This window comes from Amphiura filiformis, chromosome 9 (genome assembly GCF_039555335.1).
Source record: "Amphiura filiformis chromosome 9, Afil_fr2py, whole genome shotgun sequence".
NCBI lineage: Eukaryota > Metazoa > Echinodermata > Ophiuroidea > Amphilepidida > Amphiuridae > Amphiura > Amphiura filiformis.
Genome location: NC_092636.1, coordinates 56,604,322 through 56,618,205, shown reverse-complemented (window position 1 = coordinate 56,618,205; position 13,884 = coordinate 56,604,322). Strand labels below are relative to the sequence as shown.

The 13,884-nt window shown below is 36.3% G+C and overlaps 1 protein-coding gene across 1 annotated transcript in view; it reads right to left on the bottom strand.

Annotated features, from left to right (window-relative positions):
* Positions 1–1,997: 1,997 nt before the first annotated feature.
* LOC140161211 (N-alpha-acetyltransferase 15, NatA auxiliary subunit-like) overlaps positions 1,998–13,884 on the bottom strand; it is a 42,239-nt gene continuing 30,352 nt past the window's right edge. Inside the window, 10 exon segments of the mRNA XM_072184663.1 lie at positions 1,998–4,726; positions 5,228–5,325; positions 5,716–5,859; positions 7,114–7,212; positions 7,733–7,841; positions 9,428–9,673; positions 10,352–10,501; positions 11,086–11,214; positions 12,594–12,746; positions 13,482–13,654. Of these exon segments, the coding sequence (XP_072040764.1) occupies positions 4,478–4,726; positions 5,228–5,325; positions 5,716–5,859; positions 7,114–7,212; positions 7,733–7,841; positions 9,428–9,673; positions 10,352–10,501; positions 11,086–11,214; positions 12,594–12,746; positions 13,482–13,654 (1,550 nt within the window). The 3' untranslated portion in view covers positions 1,998–4,477.

The window sequence follows — 13,884 nt, the reverse complement described above, 5'->3', positions numbered from 1 at the left end:
CTTGCAACATGACTGCTAGTTCACAATAGCAGTCACTTCTCATCAAGTGTTGACTTGAGCAACAGGTGTTGCTGTACACACAGTAAGTCCATTCTTTGGATCAGAAAATATCAACTGATTTTCCTACCGATCCAGATGAATATTTTCAATCACAAAACATGGCTAGCTTTCATTCACAGTGAGTGTAAGTATGATTACATCAAATCAGCCACTCAGGAGACCACTGAAGTAACTTGGTAATGGATCCTTACATGTAGAGCAAATATTGAGGAAGAACAGTGTTGATGTTTACTCTATGAAATAGCCATGTATATGTATTTAAAAACCTGCAGACATCTTTATTCCAATTCATAGCAACATCACATGCATTAATAAACTTTGGTTCACACCAAGTTCGTTTGTGTGTATATTGACTATTGAATCACCAATGTTTAGTTAAACACAGAGTGCTTGCAGTGGAACCATGTAAAAGCACCAAAGTCACTGAGGTGAACCAAAGTTTCAATGCAGTGCTACCATCATTCCACAATCTCTGACATTCTGATGAGTTGCATATGAAATTATACCATAGCCCTGCTACCAAAATATGTCAACTATTGTGCAAAGATGTCTTTAAAGATAAATTCTTTAACCTCAACTTTTGGGTTAAAAGACATACTTAAACCCAATTTGCTTTTATGTACCACATATTTGCATGTGGGACAGAAATGTTTTCTAGCTTCTCATTTGTGCATATGGTAACATTAATGTTTTGTAACATTATAAAACATCTTTACTCTTTTTGGAGATGTGCTTTACTAAAAAAATAATTTTCCCACCACTTATACAAAATATTTGAGCCAAACATATCTAGTACTTTAGAAGTGACCCAATCTAATTCAACTCAATTCAAATGTTGAAAATTATGAATTTTATACTAAAATGGAAGGAAAAGGATTGAAAAATGACAGTAATTTTGCAAATTATTTCTGCAAGCAATTTAATTTTGTTAATTTCATGTAACCAAATTTCATTAAATTCATCAATTAATATTAATGGTGGAACAAAAATTCACAGAAATAAATCGGATTAACTACCATAGCAATAGCTGAAATTTTTTTGAATGTATCGCGCTGCACTACAAGCAGGTTGCACTCATCACCTGTTTATGTCTGCAATCATGAATTGAATACAATATCTTTTTAAAGATGCCAATCTTACAGATGAGAGTGATCAGCATGATATGGTTCAATGCAGAGGTACCATGTGAACGTGCCAGTGCAGCACGGTATATTCATAAATTGTTTTCACCTATTGCTATGGTAGTTAATCAGATTATTACATAACTTCGCCAGCGTATACTGCTTAAAAAGTTTGCAGTTTATCACAAACGAGTTTCAGTTTGCACCAATCCAGCTTTGTAAGTTTTGACACTGCACTATGAATATTTCAAACCAAGGACTAAAAATCCGGATTCAACATTACTCTCATTGCACTGAATAAAATCGGATTGGGAGTGATTTGTTATAATAATGCACAATCTTCCTGTATTCATCTGCCAATTTAAGAGTTTCAATATATATGATGCATTGTTCTATAGTATGGATTGATGGAAATATAATGGTATAAAATGTCAGATATGTCAGTGCAATTACAATTTCTACAGTCCATGTGATCATTATTACAGATTTAAATTGCATTTTAAAGTAAAATAAATTTGAGCTATCTAGGTAACACTTAAATTTGCTCCAAAATTACATGTGGTGTATCTGCTTACTTGGAAACCTTCTTGTGAGACATTTTGTTATTCTTTCAATCAATGAACATTTTACCGATGCAAACATTCAAGACACAATTTCATAGAAATTAATGCAGTCCAAACAGGAAAATGAGTTAGGGCATGAAGAAACAATTTTGTTGAAAAAAACAAACAAACAAATTTAATTTTCTTCAGAAGATGTACAATTAAAGTTTACAAAATCCAACAATGAACTAAAGAAAAAGCTGTGGCTCATAGATCAATCTTCTTTTTATCTAATGCTCATATTCTGTGTAAAATAAGGTATGGATTCGCCTACAAATTTCACTATTGAAGGGTTACTCATTTCTTTCACTGTCAACCTCACACTTTTAATCCTTAAGTTTCTGGAAAAGAACTCACAGAATTGTAGAAAGTAGTAACTGATATGGTCACAAATGTACTTGAATACCAATGATCACTTACGATCTACCGTAAAACCTTGTCTACAAGCATATAGTGTTTTTGATGAAAGCAAAAATAAAAAATTTATATGACACAGCCGAAAATATGTCAATACAATAGATTGGGCTTACAATAATACTTGTTTGTATAAGCTTGTATCGGTTATTTATTTGCTCAAACTCCACAATGTTATAATTCTATCGATGGATGGTGCCTGGACTAATTTAGCTTTCACCAAAAGCACTATATATGCTTGTAGACAAGGTTTTACGGTATACTATCTATGCTGTCATATAATAGTGCACAGGGCATACTGCAAATTCTGCAAAAAATTCTTTAACAGAATCCTTCAAATACCAATGCCAGCCTGTGAACAATATCACAAGAAAAACACAACAAGCCTGTGTTCATGACAATATAAGTGCTTCAATTTGTGTCTCTGATGAATGCAATCATCAGTGCATTCCACCGAGCCATTTCGTTATCATGTGCGTGTGGGACCATAACAACTTGCTCGACTGCCAGCGATGGCATTTTCATAATCTGAAAATTATGATTAAACCTAAATCTGAGTGTACATTGAGATATAGGAAGGCAAGTGATATTACAGTTACTTCATGTGAAATGTTATCACAAAGCACCTTAGATGTGACTTGCCAGACAGGCTATAATATGGTATTTACTTTGCACCTGCAGCTGCTTAGATACACAAATTTTCAAGTCCAACACTGCTTTCAGTACTACCAAAATTGACATCAAATAATTGTGTACCACAAAAATGTATGGTGTGAATTCAATTTCTATCGGCTGATTGAATAAAGTCACAGTATATTGGCCTCTCATTGGCATATTATGTAAATCACATATCTGCTTTCCATATGAAAATAAGGAGGCAAACCAGGCTGTGAATGTGATTATATATGTACACTCAACATGGACGTACACGTACATGACCTGCCGTATTACATGCATTGAAATATATGGAAGACATGCCTGTTGTGTGTTCAATTAAGACTCAGATTTGGTTGATAATTTGTGAACTCAGTCATATATCATAACAGGAAAGGCTCTTAACATCGGTGAACCTAACATGTCTTCATGCAAAAGAATTCTACCTCAAAATCTATTCAATTCTGGCCCATTTTTAATATAAGCTGATCAAATGTCAATGTCGGGAACCAGTTGCTCTGGTTTGACATAGTTTGATATAAACCCAGCATCCTACTATAGCCAATCTGAAATACTTGAAATTGAATAGAACCAGCCTAGCAAATGAGGTCCTAACAAAAAACACATTTTTTTACATGTTTGAACACACCATAATTAAACAAACTGAGTCTAAGTTTATTGAACATACAATAGACATACAACTGAAGATTATTTGCACCAATAATTAAAACTTACACTAGCCTGATCAGGAGGCCATTCATATCAAAATGACCTATTCCCACAAATTAGATGTATGGCAGCATAGTTTATATTGGGCATAACATCTATCAAGTTTGGAAGAGGTGAAATTTTCAATTCTACCATCACAAGATGAAAAAGGTTGATCTATAATGAAGTAAATGACATGCTTATGATCCATTTCCAAGCTTACACAGCAAAGATACGGGTTCACACAGTTTGCTATGAAACTATGAAACCGATTTTGAAAATGGACCAAGTTTCCTAATTTGTGGGAGCAGATCAGAAATTGGGTTTTATAACTGGATAATTAAACTGCCAAAACTTTCTGGTTGCAAACTTCACTATGAAGTTTTACACCTGTATATTTGCATAAAATTGACACAAAATATCATGATTCCCAAAATAAATAAACGTTTTGCAAAGGCATGCTTGTAAATCCCCTGAGTCAAAGACTCTATTGAGGGTGTACAAAAACTTTTCAACACTTTTCCTAGTTCAAGCCCTTGCTATCATAATAATTGTTTTCAGAATTTCAAAAAATTGCATTCTTATTTGAATTAGACTTGATATCAGTTTACATGGAGAAATAGAATTTGCAGGAATGCCATTTTTTGTTCCTCAAAACACATCCCACATACTATTTTGACTATGTAAGTCTGTAAAACAATCCCTTTCTCCTTGCCACAATGCACCAATAATATGACAATTCATAGAGATGTTAAATTACGCTAGCAGCCGAATGTCCAACAGGATATGGAGATGATGACAATGTCATGTACATCAGCTGAATTGTACCAAAACACGCACAGGGATCCAAATAAACTGAGTAAGGGGAAAAGCATCAAGCTGACCAGGAGTGACTGCCTCAAGAAGACAGATATAACCCTACGATGCCTTCTCTGTATTGTTACACAATGTTCCATCATTCATCTGTTGTTTCATTTCCTTCTTTGAGCTGGCTACAGAGTTGATATCATTATCCACTTTAGGCTGCGTTGCAGGGGAGGGCGCTGTTTGTGGCGGCGTAAATACTTGTGCATAGGGGAACAGCTTGTGGCACTTCTTGCTATACTCTAACGCTGCATCTGCCTGCTTATAATCATCTGCTAGGAGGTGGTGTACTTGGGTACAATTCTGCAGGGGAAAACAAAATTAATTCATTCAATTTCAAAATCATGAGTTTTGGTTAGGCTGAAATAAAGATCCTATGAACTTTGACAGCCAGATGTACAGTAATTTGAAGTTGCAGGGTAATAAATATTGAATTATATAATGCATAGTGGTTGAATGTCTCCCTCAAGGATTCAAACTTCAATGGCAAAGTGGCAAACAATGTTTTCTAAACCAAAATATCTAGTTTGTCAATAACATTTCTGTGAGTCCAGACTTTACATATTTTAACTTTACACAGTCACATGGCCCACAATATGAATACTAAAATTGATAAAGGCAAGTGGTCAATGATGATTGCAAAGCTTAACCCCCTTCAGCCCAACTGACTATTCTTACCATAGCTCTGATTGGCTCAATACATGATAACCATATATAACCAATCAGCATATTTTTAGAGGCCAATTCAAGTGGTGGAGCCCATGAGGAGTACTGAGTGGTACAGTGGGTACAACGTTTACTCACCGGTATATTTCTATCTATAAGATTGTCATCAAGACATGTAGCTAGTGACATGGCTTCTTCTAACTTGCTTGGGTCTATAAACGCAGACATCCGGGCACCTGTCGCAAACAAAATAAATACATTACACTATCTTGATAATAATATATATGTTGGGCTTACACACCTCTGCCCATATACAGTCTGCATCAAAATGTTTGGTACCCATTGGTTTTGTGTTTATTGGAAAGCACACTTCTTCAATGTTCCTTTCTCATGCCAACACCATGCCGCTGACAATTGTACATAGTACTCCCTATGGGTAGCACTGAAGCTCCTTTATATTTGATACACAATTCATTTTAATAAAGTGATGATTTATAAGAAGAAACTGTGTAACCAAACATCTTCTGTGTTTTACTGGCAGTGTTACATATACCTAAATATACACCATAAAACGTATCTACATGTAACTTGGGTTAAATTGTGTTTCCTCTACTAGCCTGACTTACCTGATGTACGGTACTGTATTGAATTAGGGTGGGCTGCAATGAAGTCACTGTTGAACTGTACTGCACTTTTACCTTCTAATAGTCGATGTAGCTCTTGAGAAACCACTTTCTGTACAGACTCATCTATATTATTGGATGTCTCCACTAGTAGAAAAAAATGTAAAGCAATTATATTACATTATTTAGAAGAAAATAGTATCCTGAGGATCTATCAAATGTTAGTGGCAAGCCTATGTATCCATTGTGATGTCTCACTAAATTCAAATACAGAAAAGTTAATAGTATTTCTACAAATACACTGAGGATGTGTCAGTCAGAGACACATCTGACGACAGCTCGACCTCTGACAATTACACAAAGGGACCAGCTGCACCAGTACTGTGATAACAAACTGCGTACTCGTGGAAATACGGTACCTTATTATGAATTCCCACTAAGAAGCCTATTTACTGAACAAAATTTCTTGATTTAATGTGCATTTCACCTGGCTGTATCAGCTCACCAATTATTCACAAGCTACTGTATAGCGCCATATTTTAGAGCTATTAATTTTTCGCTATTTTATCTGTTCTAAACAGTTTCTTATGTAGTGTCACACAGCTACGCATTGAAGGCTTTGGGTTAAAAATATTTTCGCGGGTTTTTATCAATACACCGTTCTGAAAATAACCCAGCGAAAATTGAAAAATTTCACAATCATAATACAATAAACCTTACTAATTTACTTGAAGCTGACTTAATTACACTTGATTTAAGGTCAGATACTATCTAGCAATTGGAAACACACAACAGGGAGAAGTATCTCTCTTAGTAATCCAAAAACCCAAAGGGTAAACATCATTCCTTAAATCAAAGAGCACCACACAGTAATTGATAAAATCCACCAAATATTAATGTCGACTGTCCATACCATTCTAAACATCTTCTATTTACTTTACGTTAGGCACCAGAAACAAATATGTTTGATCTTTGGATAGACCGTCGATGCCGCTTTGATGCTTGTTATTAATGAACTATCAACTAATTAATCATAACTAACGCTAAATTTATATTGATCAATATCTCTACAGGCACAAATTACTCTTTTATCACAATTAACAATAGAAATTAATTGATTTCATAAATAATAAGGATCGACCAAGCATCGATGGTCGATCGAAAGATCAAACTAATTTGTTTCTATTGCCTTACCTCAGTATTCAAAGTTATGCAAGACATTTTTCAACATCATCAAGAAAATATAAACACAGTGCATTAATGCCGTTGTTCAAAATGCTCTACTTAACATTCTCCGTTTACAAGGGAACAGCTTGTGGCACAAAGCATTATGTTATGCAAATGTGATCATGCATCACATACATGATTTCTAGGTGGTCTGTGTTTTATTGCGATACATACCCTTCTTGTGAATCCTAATGAGGCACTCATGTAATCTGGGATGACTTGGGTCTATAGAGTGAGCTCGTTTCACAGACTGCAGCATTAGTAACAATTTATCTGCAACAAAACAAATATCACATTGAGTCATTTCATTTTGGTTCCACCGTGGACTTCTTCTTGGTTGAGTTTGTAAATAAAAGTGCACTAAGTGCATATCACACCAACTGAATTGACCTGGTGACTCGCATGGTATATTAGCGACCTTGACTGCAGAAATATTTGCTTGCTTTGCCTTTGAGGCTTGCACTCTCTTGGTAATCAGACAAAAAGCTCTTCTGTAAAGCAAATAATACCATCTATGTTTAAACCTTGTATGATAAGTGAAAACACAACAAACATAATTGTATTCTGATGTCATCAAGCCTCACCACAGAGCATGGTTACGGTGGCATAATATCCACTGGACATCAGCAACTTATGTGATTGAAACAAATATCTACAGGTCAAAGGTGTTTCATTAATGTTTTCAATTGAGTGAAATTGTGATACCAAACTTAATACAGCAGCGAAGTAACTTCCATCAAAATGATTTCAAATACACATCAAATCTGCCTGCTGTGTATCACAGTGCACTTACTTTTTCTATAGTAGATTTCAAATGCTAGAAGATGCGTTTCTATTCTGTTATTGGCCAGACTTTGTAATGGCTTCAGAAAGTATACCGCTTGTTCTAAAGGATCATCAATCTGTAAGCAAACAAACAAAAATACATCACACTTTACACTCAAATTTCAACTTGTTCTAGCAAAATTATCTTTATCCTCTTAAAGTTCACCTAAATATACCATCTAACTTGTTTGAAAACAAAATGCACACCATATTAATATGAAATGTATTGCAAAACCATTCTACATATTTATCTTCTTGGCTTGTTTATATATTAACATATATGTACCTTTTATATTAGTTAGTTCAATGGTGTTATATTCATTGTGGTGACAAAAACATTATTTAAATCTTGTTTGTTTTTATTATGTCTTAGGGGATGATCACTTCTTGTCTCCATGGCCTTTTGATCTTCTCCTCCATGTCATTTTACTTGTCTTTTTTGTCTTTTCATGTTTTTTTTTTATATATTCTTGCTTGTTATTTAATGTTGTTGTTAATGTGGGAAATAAAGACTTATTATTATTAGTAGTAGTAGTATTTCACCCATCTATCAGTGGCGTAGCTGCCGGGGGCAGGGGGGGCAATTGCCCCCTGGCAAAAAAAAATTGCCTATTTGGGCCCCCCGCCCCTAAGCGCTATTTGGGCCCCGCCCCTAGCGAAGGAGGGAAAAGGAGAGAGAGAGGAAAAAGAGAGGAGAGAAGGGGAAAAGAGAGGGAGATAGGGAGAGGAGGGAAAAGAGATGGGGAATCCATACGATATGCAATACCATACGATTATTGTCAATAAGCCTGGCAAAATTGTCTATTTGGGCCCCGCCCCCCTAGTGCGGGGAAAAAAGAGAAAGGATGGAGAGAGAGGAAAAATATGGGGAAGAGAAGGGAAAGAGAAGAGAAAGAGGGAATCCATAGGACTACGATATGTAGGGCCATACGATTATTATTAATATACTCGACAATATACTTGTAATGACTTCTTGAAGACAAAGAAATATAAATCTTTTGAAATGCTAATTGCACAAAACCACCTATAGGAACAGTATATTGACTAAAACAATAAAATGGTCAACCCAGAAAGAAAAGTCGAAAAAGGTGGTCAAGAAGGCTGTGTCCGACATGTTTCTTGTAGCATGCCCCCAACCGAAAATTTTCAGTATCGACACAAAGTTGGCCGATTAAGTCATTTACCATTGAGCTATTTCAAACTTGTGGCCGGATTTACGATTAGACCAGATGGGTACCGGGTCCAGGCCCCTAAAATAGCCTGAGGTATGTTCCCCAAAACACCATGTTTTGGACCGAAATATGGTAACATTGCTTCGCGCGCACTGGCCTTTACGTAAAATTTACCTTCATTTTGGGCTAAAACAGGCCCCATACAGGCTTGCCCCCCCCTGGAAAAAATCCCAGCTACGCCACTGCCATCTATATATACCTGTTACCTCATAAATTGATTTCACTCAAAACTCTACATATTATACAGTCATCTAACTAAGCCAGTCACACAAGATCATTTCTCCACTTTGCCAGAATATGAAATACCCTTCATGAACATATTGTGTTTAATCTGGAAATGCACAGCTTCAAGCTAAATCAATATCTTGGACCCATTCCATCAGCACCACCAAGTAAATATATAGATAACTGCTGTCAATGCCTTGACTCACCCTGGCTAATTTATCCGCTACTAACTCCTCCTCTTTGGGCCCGTCTAACTCTGCATCTGGCTGCTTCTTTGCTTGCTTCTTATCTTCCAATTTCTGCTTCTCTTCCTCTCTCTGTTGCGCTTTTTTCTGTGCTCTTCTTTGTTTGCTGCGTAACTTCTTCAACTCCTTCGGGCTCAGATTTTCTGAGTCGATTTGTTCTGTAGCATCTGCATCTTCAAGGGGCTTGTCATGTAACCGCAAATATACCTGGAAATAAAGAATGCATTTTGTACATGAAGATTTACAGGGCTTTATTTAGTATCGTTATGATTTGTTCATACTGACAAATAGCATATTACTATAAACTGGCCCCATTTACCCTTTCACGTGCCTGATGAGATTCGTTAAACTGGGGTAGCAGTATAGTGGGCAGTGGGTCAGACTCCCATCCTTTTTATATTTGTCCTGTCCTTTGAGAACATGAGCATGGATCAGGGATGAAAGTCCACCTTTGACAAAAAAGCCTGAAAAACAGAGTGAAAATTACCAGAATGGCCCTAAAATGGGCTGAAAATAAAAGAAATTTGGTAAATCTGGTAACAGGCAAGAGCCTGAAAACTTACAACATCCCTGCATGGTTGTCCCATCCTCTGAGAGCACAAGCATGACCAGGGTCTGGGGTCTTACATGCCCTTTGATGCAATCTGAGCTATATTTGGCACCTTAGAAACTAAGCATTGATTTTATCCCTCAAAAATTATTCTTACATTAAACAACCCCTACCCAGTTTATCAATCCAAAATATAGATTAGTTTATTTGATGTGAATAGATGCTGCTGCTGCTACGAGTTTCTAAATCCTGCTTGTTACAAATGTGTGTAACTGTTGCATTTGTGTACTTTTAGCATAACAGAACTTCCAACAGAGAATCATTTATTTACTAACCTCTATTGCAAGTCTGGCACAAGTGAAATAGAACTGATGATTTCGTAGCTTATCCTCCAACCTGAGTAGACTGACGTATGAACGCAGCGTCATCTTGCGCATACAGTACGTATGGAAGTCAAACTGGTCTTCAACGATCTCAACAAAATGCTGCAAAAAAGTAACTCATCAATTAGTTATCTGGTCAGTAATCATCCTGACAAACAGTTCAAATTATTGACTTCATCACTTAATTTACATTTTCCAAGTTTCTTCACAAGTGCAATTCTGCACATTTTCCCCCTAATTGTCATCAAAAGCAACAATCATGGTAACAAAACAAATGAGACTGGCAAGTGAAACATTGCCAAGAAAAATGGATTATCACATATGAATTAATTATGCTTGATTTAAGGTCAGATACTATCTAGCAATTGGAAACACACAACAGAGAGAAGTATCTCTCTTAGTAATCCAAAAACCCAAAGGGTAAACATCATTCCTTAAATCAAGGTGGTGCAGCCCCATATATCAATGTACCCATATATATCAATGTACAGTCTGCACCCTTTGTCGTGATAAGACTGTATATATATGCAAGTGGGGTTTTGTGTGTGGGAGGGTGGGTGTGGGGGTAGGGGTGGTGTGGGGAGTAGGGGTGTGTGTGGGGGTGTGTGTGTGAAAGTCTAGTCTAAACCATCTTTTACTTCAAATAATCTCAAATACTGATAATAAATGGGATAATCTGCACTTACCCTGTCAATTTCAAGGCATTTCTTCAACGCTTCCCCAAATTTTCCCTGTCGTTGAAAGCTGAGAGCACATTCCGTTTGAAACCACATACATTGCATTTCATTTAAGTTCTCCATTGCAGGCACTCCTTCCTAAAAAATACAACAAACAAACAAACCAATGAAGTGGTTACTGAAATTATAACAAGATGATACCCGCATATGTGATATGATCAAGGGGAATGAGTCGGATGTCACTAATATTGTTTTTGAGATTTTGGCAAAAACAGTGTTCAAATTCTTTTGTTTATAATGTTTTCAGCCATTGATAAAAGCTCGGTAAGCAGATGTCCAATTTTGTTGGGGTTTGCATCAAAATGTAGCGTAACTGCCAGAAAATGATGTAAAAAACTTCTAATTGAAAATTGCCGACATGTGACTCATTCCCCTTGATCATGTTACATATTGGGAATCAATTACACAATATCACTTCCTTCATTCTTTGCCAATGCCACAGGCAATATATAACAAAACAAAAAACTCTTCTATGCTGGTGTTAACTTTTACTTCAGGCATTCCTTGTAATAATTGGGTTCTTCATTATACTCATAGTTCAGTGCTTTCTAGTGGTGGCCAGCCAGGTAAGTCATCCCGACAAAACTAAATAACACTTTTATGCTAGCTTTATGTGGAAATTGCCGCTTTACAAAGTATAGATACCATATTGGTACAGTCCAACCTCTTTTATCCGGACCACTTTTATATGGATCTCTCTGTTATCCGGATATGTGATCTTCATAGAAAAACATGTTTTTCATGCTTTGAGAACTTGATTTCATGCACTGAAGCATTTAGAAGGACATAACTATGTGGCATACATAACTCAAATACCATCTTTCAGTGTTAATTATTACCCCCATCTTGAGTAACAATGCTGTCCCAATATTAGCACTTCAGACATTCAATGCAGAATTAGATGTAATTCACTTATCCAGATTTTTCACTTATCCGGCCAATGCTTGGTCCCATCATGGCCGTATAACAGAGGTTGGGCTGTATTGCCTTACTATCACATTGGTATTAGACCTCATGCACATCAAGCATTGAATTGGCACTTCATCTTCTCCATGGATGCAAATGCATCACACAAGTTGTAACAGTTTTCACTTGCCTGGGTGTCAGCTTGGAAAGTTGAGCCTTAATAACTAAAATATCACCAAAACTCATTAAAAAGAGGAAGCCCCACCAGAGCAGTTCTTCTGGGGGTGAACCAAACCGGCCTGGTTATCAAATTAATCAATGACAAGATTATCTCTGAATTTGACAGGTGCCAATTGATGCAATAACATTAAAACATCAATTAGCACCTCTCAAATTCATAGATAACCTTGTCACTGATTAATTTGATAACTAGGCAGGTTTAATTCACCCAGAACTGCTCTGACGGGCTTCCTCTTCAAGGACCTAAGCAACATCTCAAAAATGAAGCCAGAATCCTGATGCACTAAAGTACTACTGCAACACATACTCACCCTGGTGAATTTTGCACACATTTCTTCAGCCTGTTGCACCATGTTGGCTCGAAGCATATACTTGGCACATTTGCAGTTAATAAATCTGTCAGCGGTGTCTAGTGACTGAGCCTCGTCCAAGCATTCTACTGCTTTTGTTATATCACCAGCATGCTGAAATTATCAATATTAATAATATTAAAACAACTAGCTTTTGAAAACAAAACTAGAAACATTGAAGTTACCCATACAGCAAGTCTAGACATTTTTTCATGCATTCACTTTTTCATGTCTATTTTATTTTACAAGGTATTAATTTCTTGAACTTTGTGAGGAGCGCAAGTGTCACAATTTAAATTTGCTTTTTTTTCTGGGGAAGGGAGGGGGAGGGGGGCAGTCCCGTCGCACTGGTGCATGACATTGAATTTTTGGTTTTTAACACAATTAGGCAGCATTAAATCTTGAAATAAAGTAGCTTACCAATATTTAAGGTCAATTGGAAAAGTGTAAAATTTCAAAAAATGTTCAAGAAAAGTTCTAAAAATGTAAATGCAAGATAGTAATCTTTTGCATTGACACTGGACAGCAGCAACTTTGGTACAGCTCCATAATGCAACATTTTCCCCCATTGATCATCAAAAGTTAACAATCTTGGTATATCATAAATGTGACTTTTCGCAAGACAAATGGAACATTCAGTCACTTTAATAGACTTGTTTTAAGGTCAGATACTATCTAGCAATTGGAAACACACAACAGAGAGATATCTCTCTTAGTAATCCAAAAACCCAATGGGTAAACATCATTCCTTAAACCAAGAACACCAAACAATAATTTACCTAACCCAAATAAATATCAATGTATTCATTTGGAATGGATGTGGGTACCTTATCTAACCACACTCCCTACCTTAAATATTTTGGCTTTCACAGTAAAAAGCTCAATAAGTGTTGGTGTGTGATCTATAGCTTTGTCTATGTACTCTAATGCTTTCTCTGTTTGCCGCAGCTGGTCGTAATGTTGAGCCAGGAAAAACATTGTCCATAGTACCACTGTTGGAGGCTCCTTTTCTCCATTGCTCTCTGTAAGGAAGTCAAAAATCAATTATACTTTGAAATACAAGAACTCTGTACAATTATAATACTTCAATAGTGAGGTCTACTTAAATGCTTACTTATTGATCAGTTTTTCTTATGCTTATGTTCAATTAAAATCCAGATTTAAGGTCAGATACTATCTAGCAATTGGAAACACACAACAGAGAGATGTGTCTCTCTTAGTAGTCCAAAAACCCAAAGGGTATACATCATTC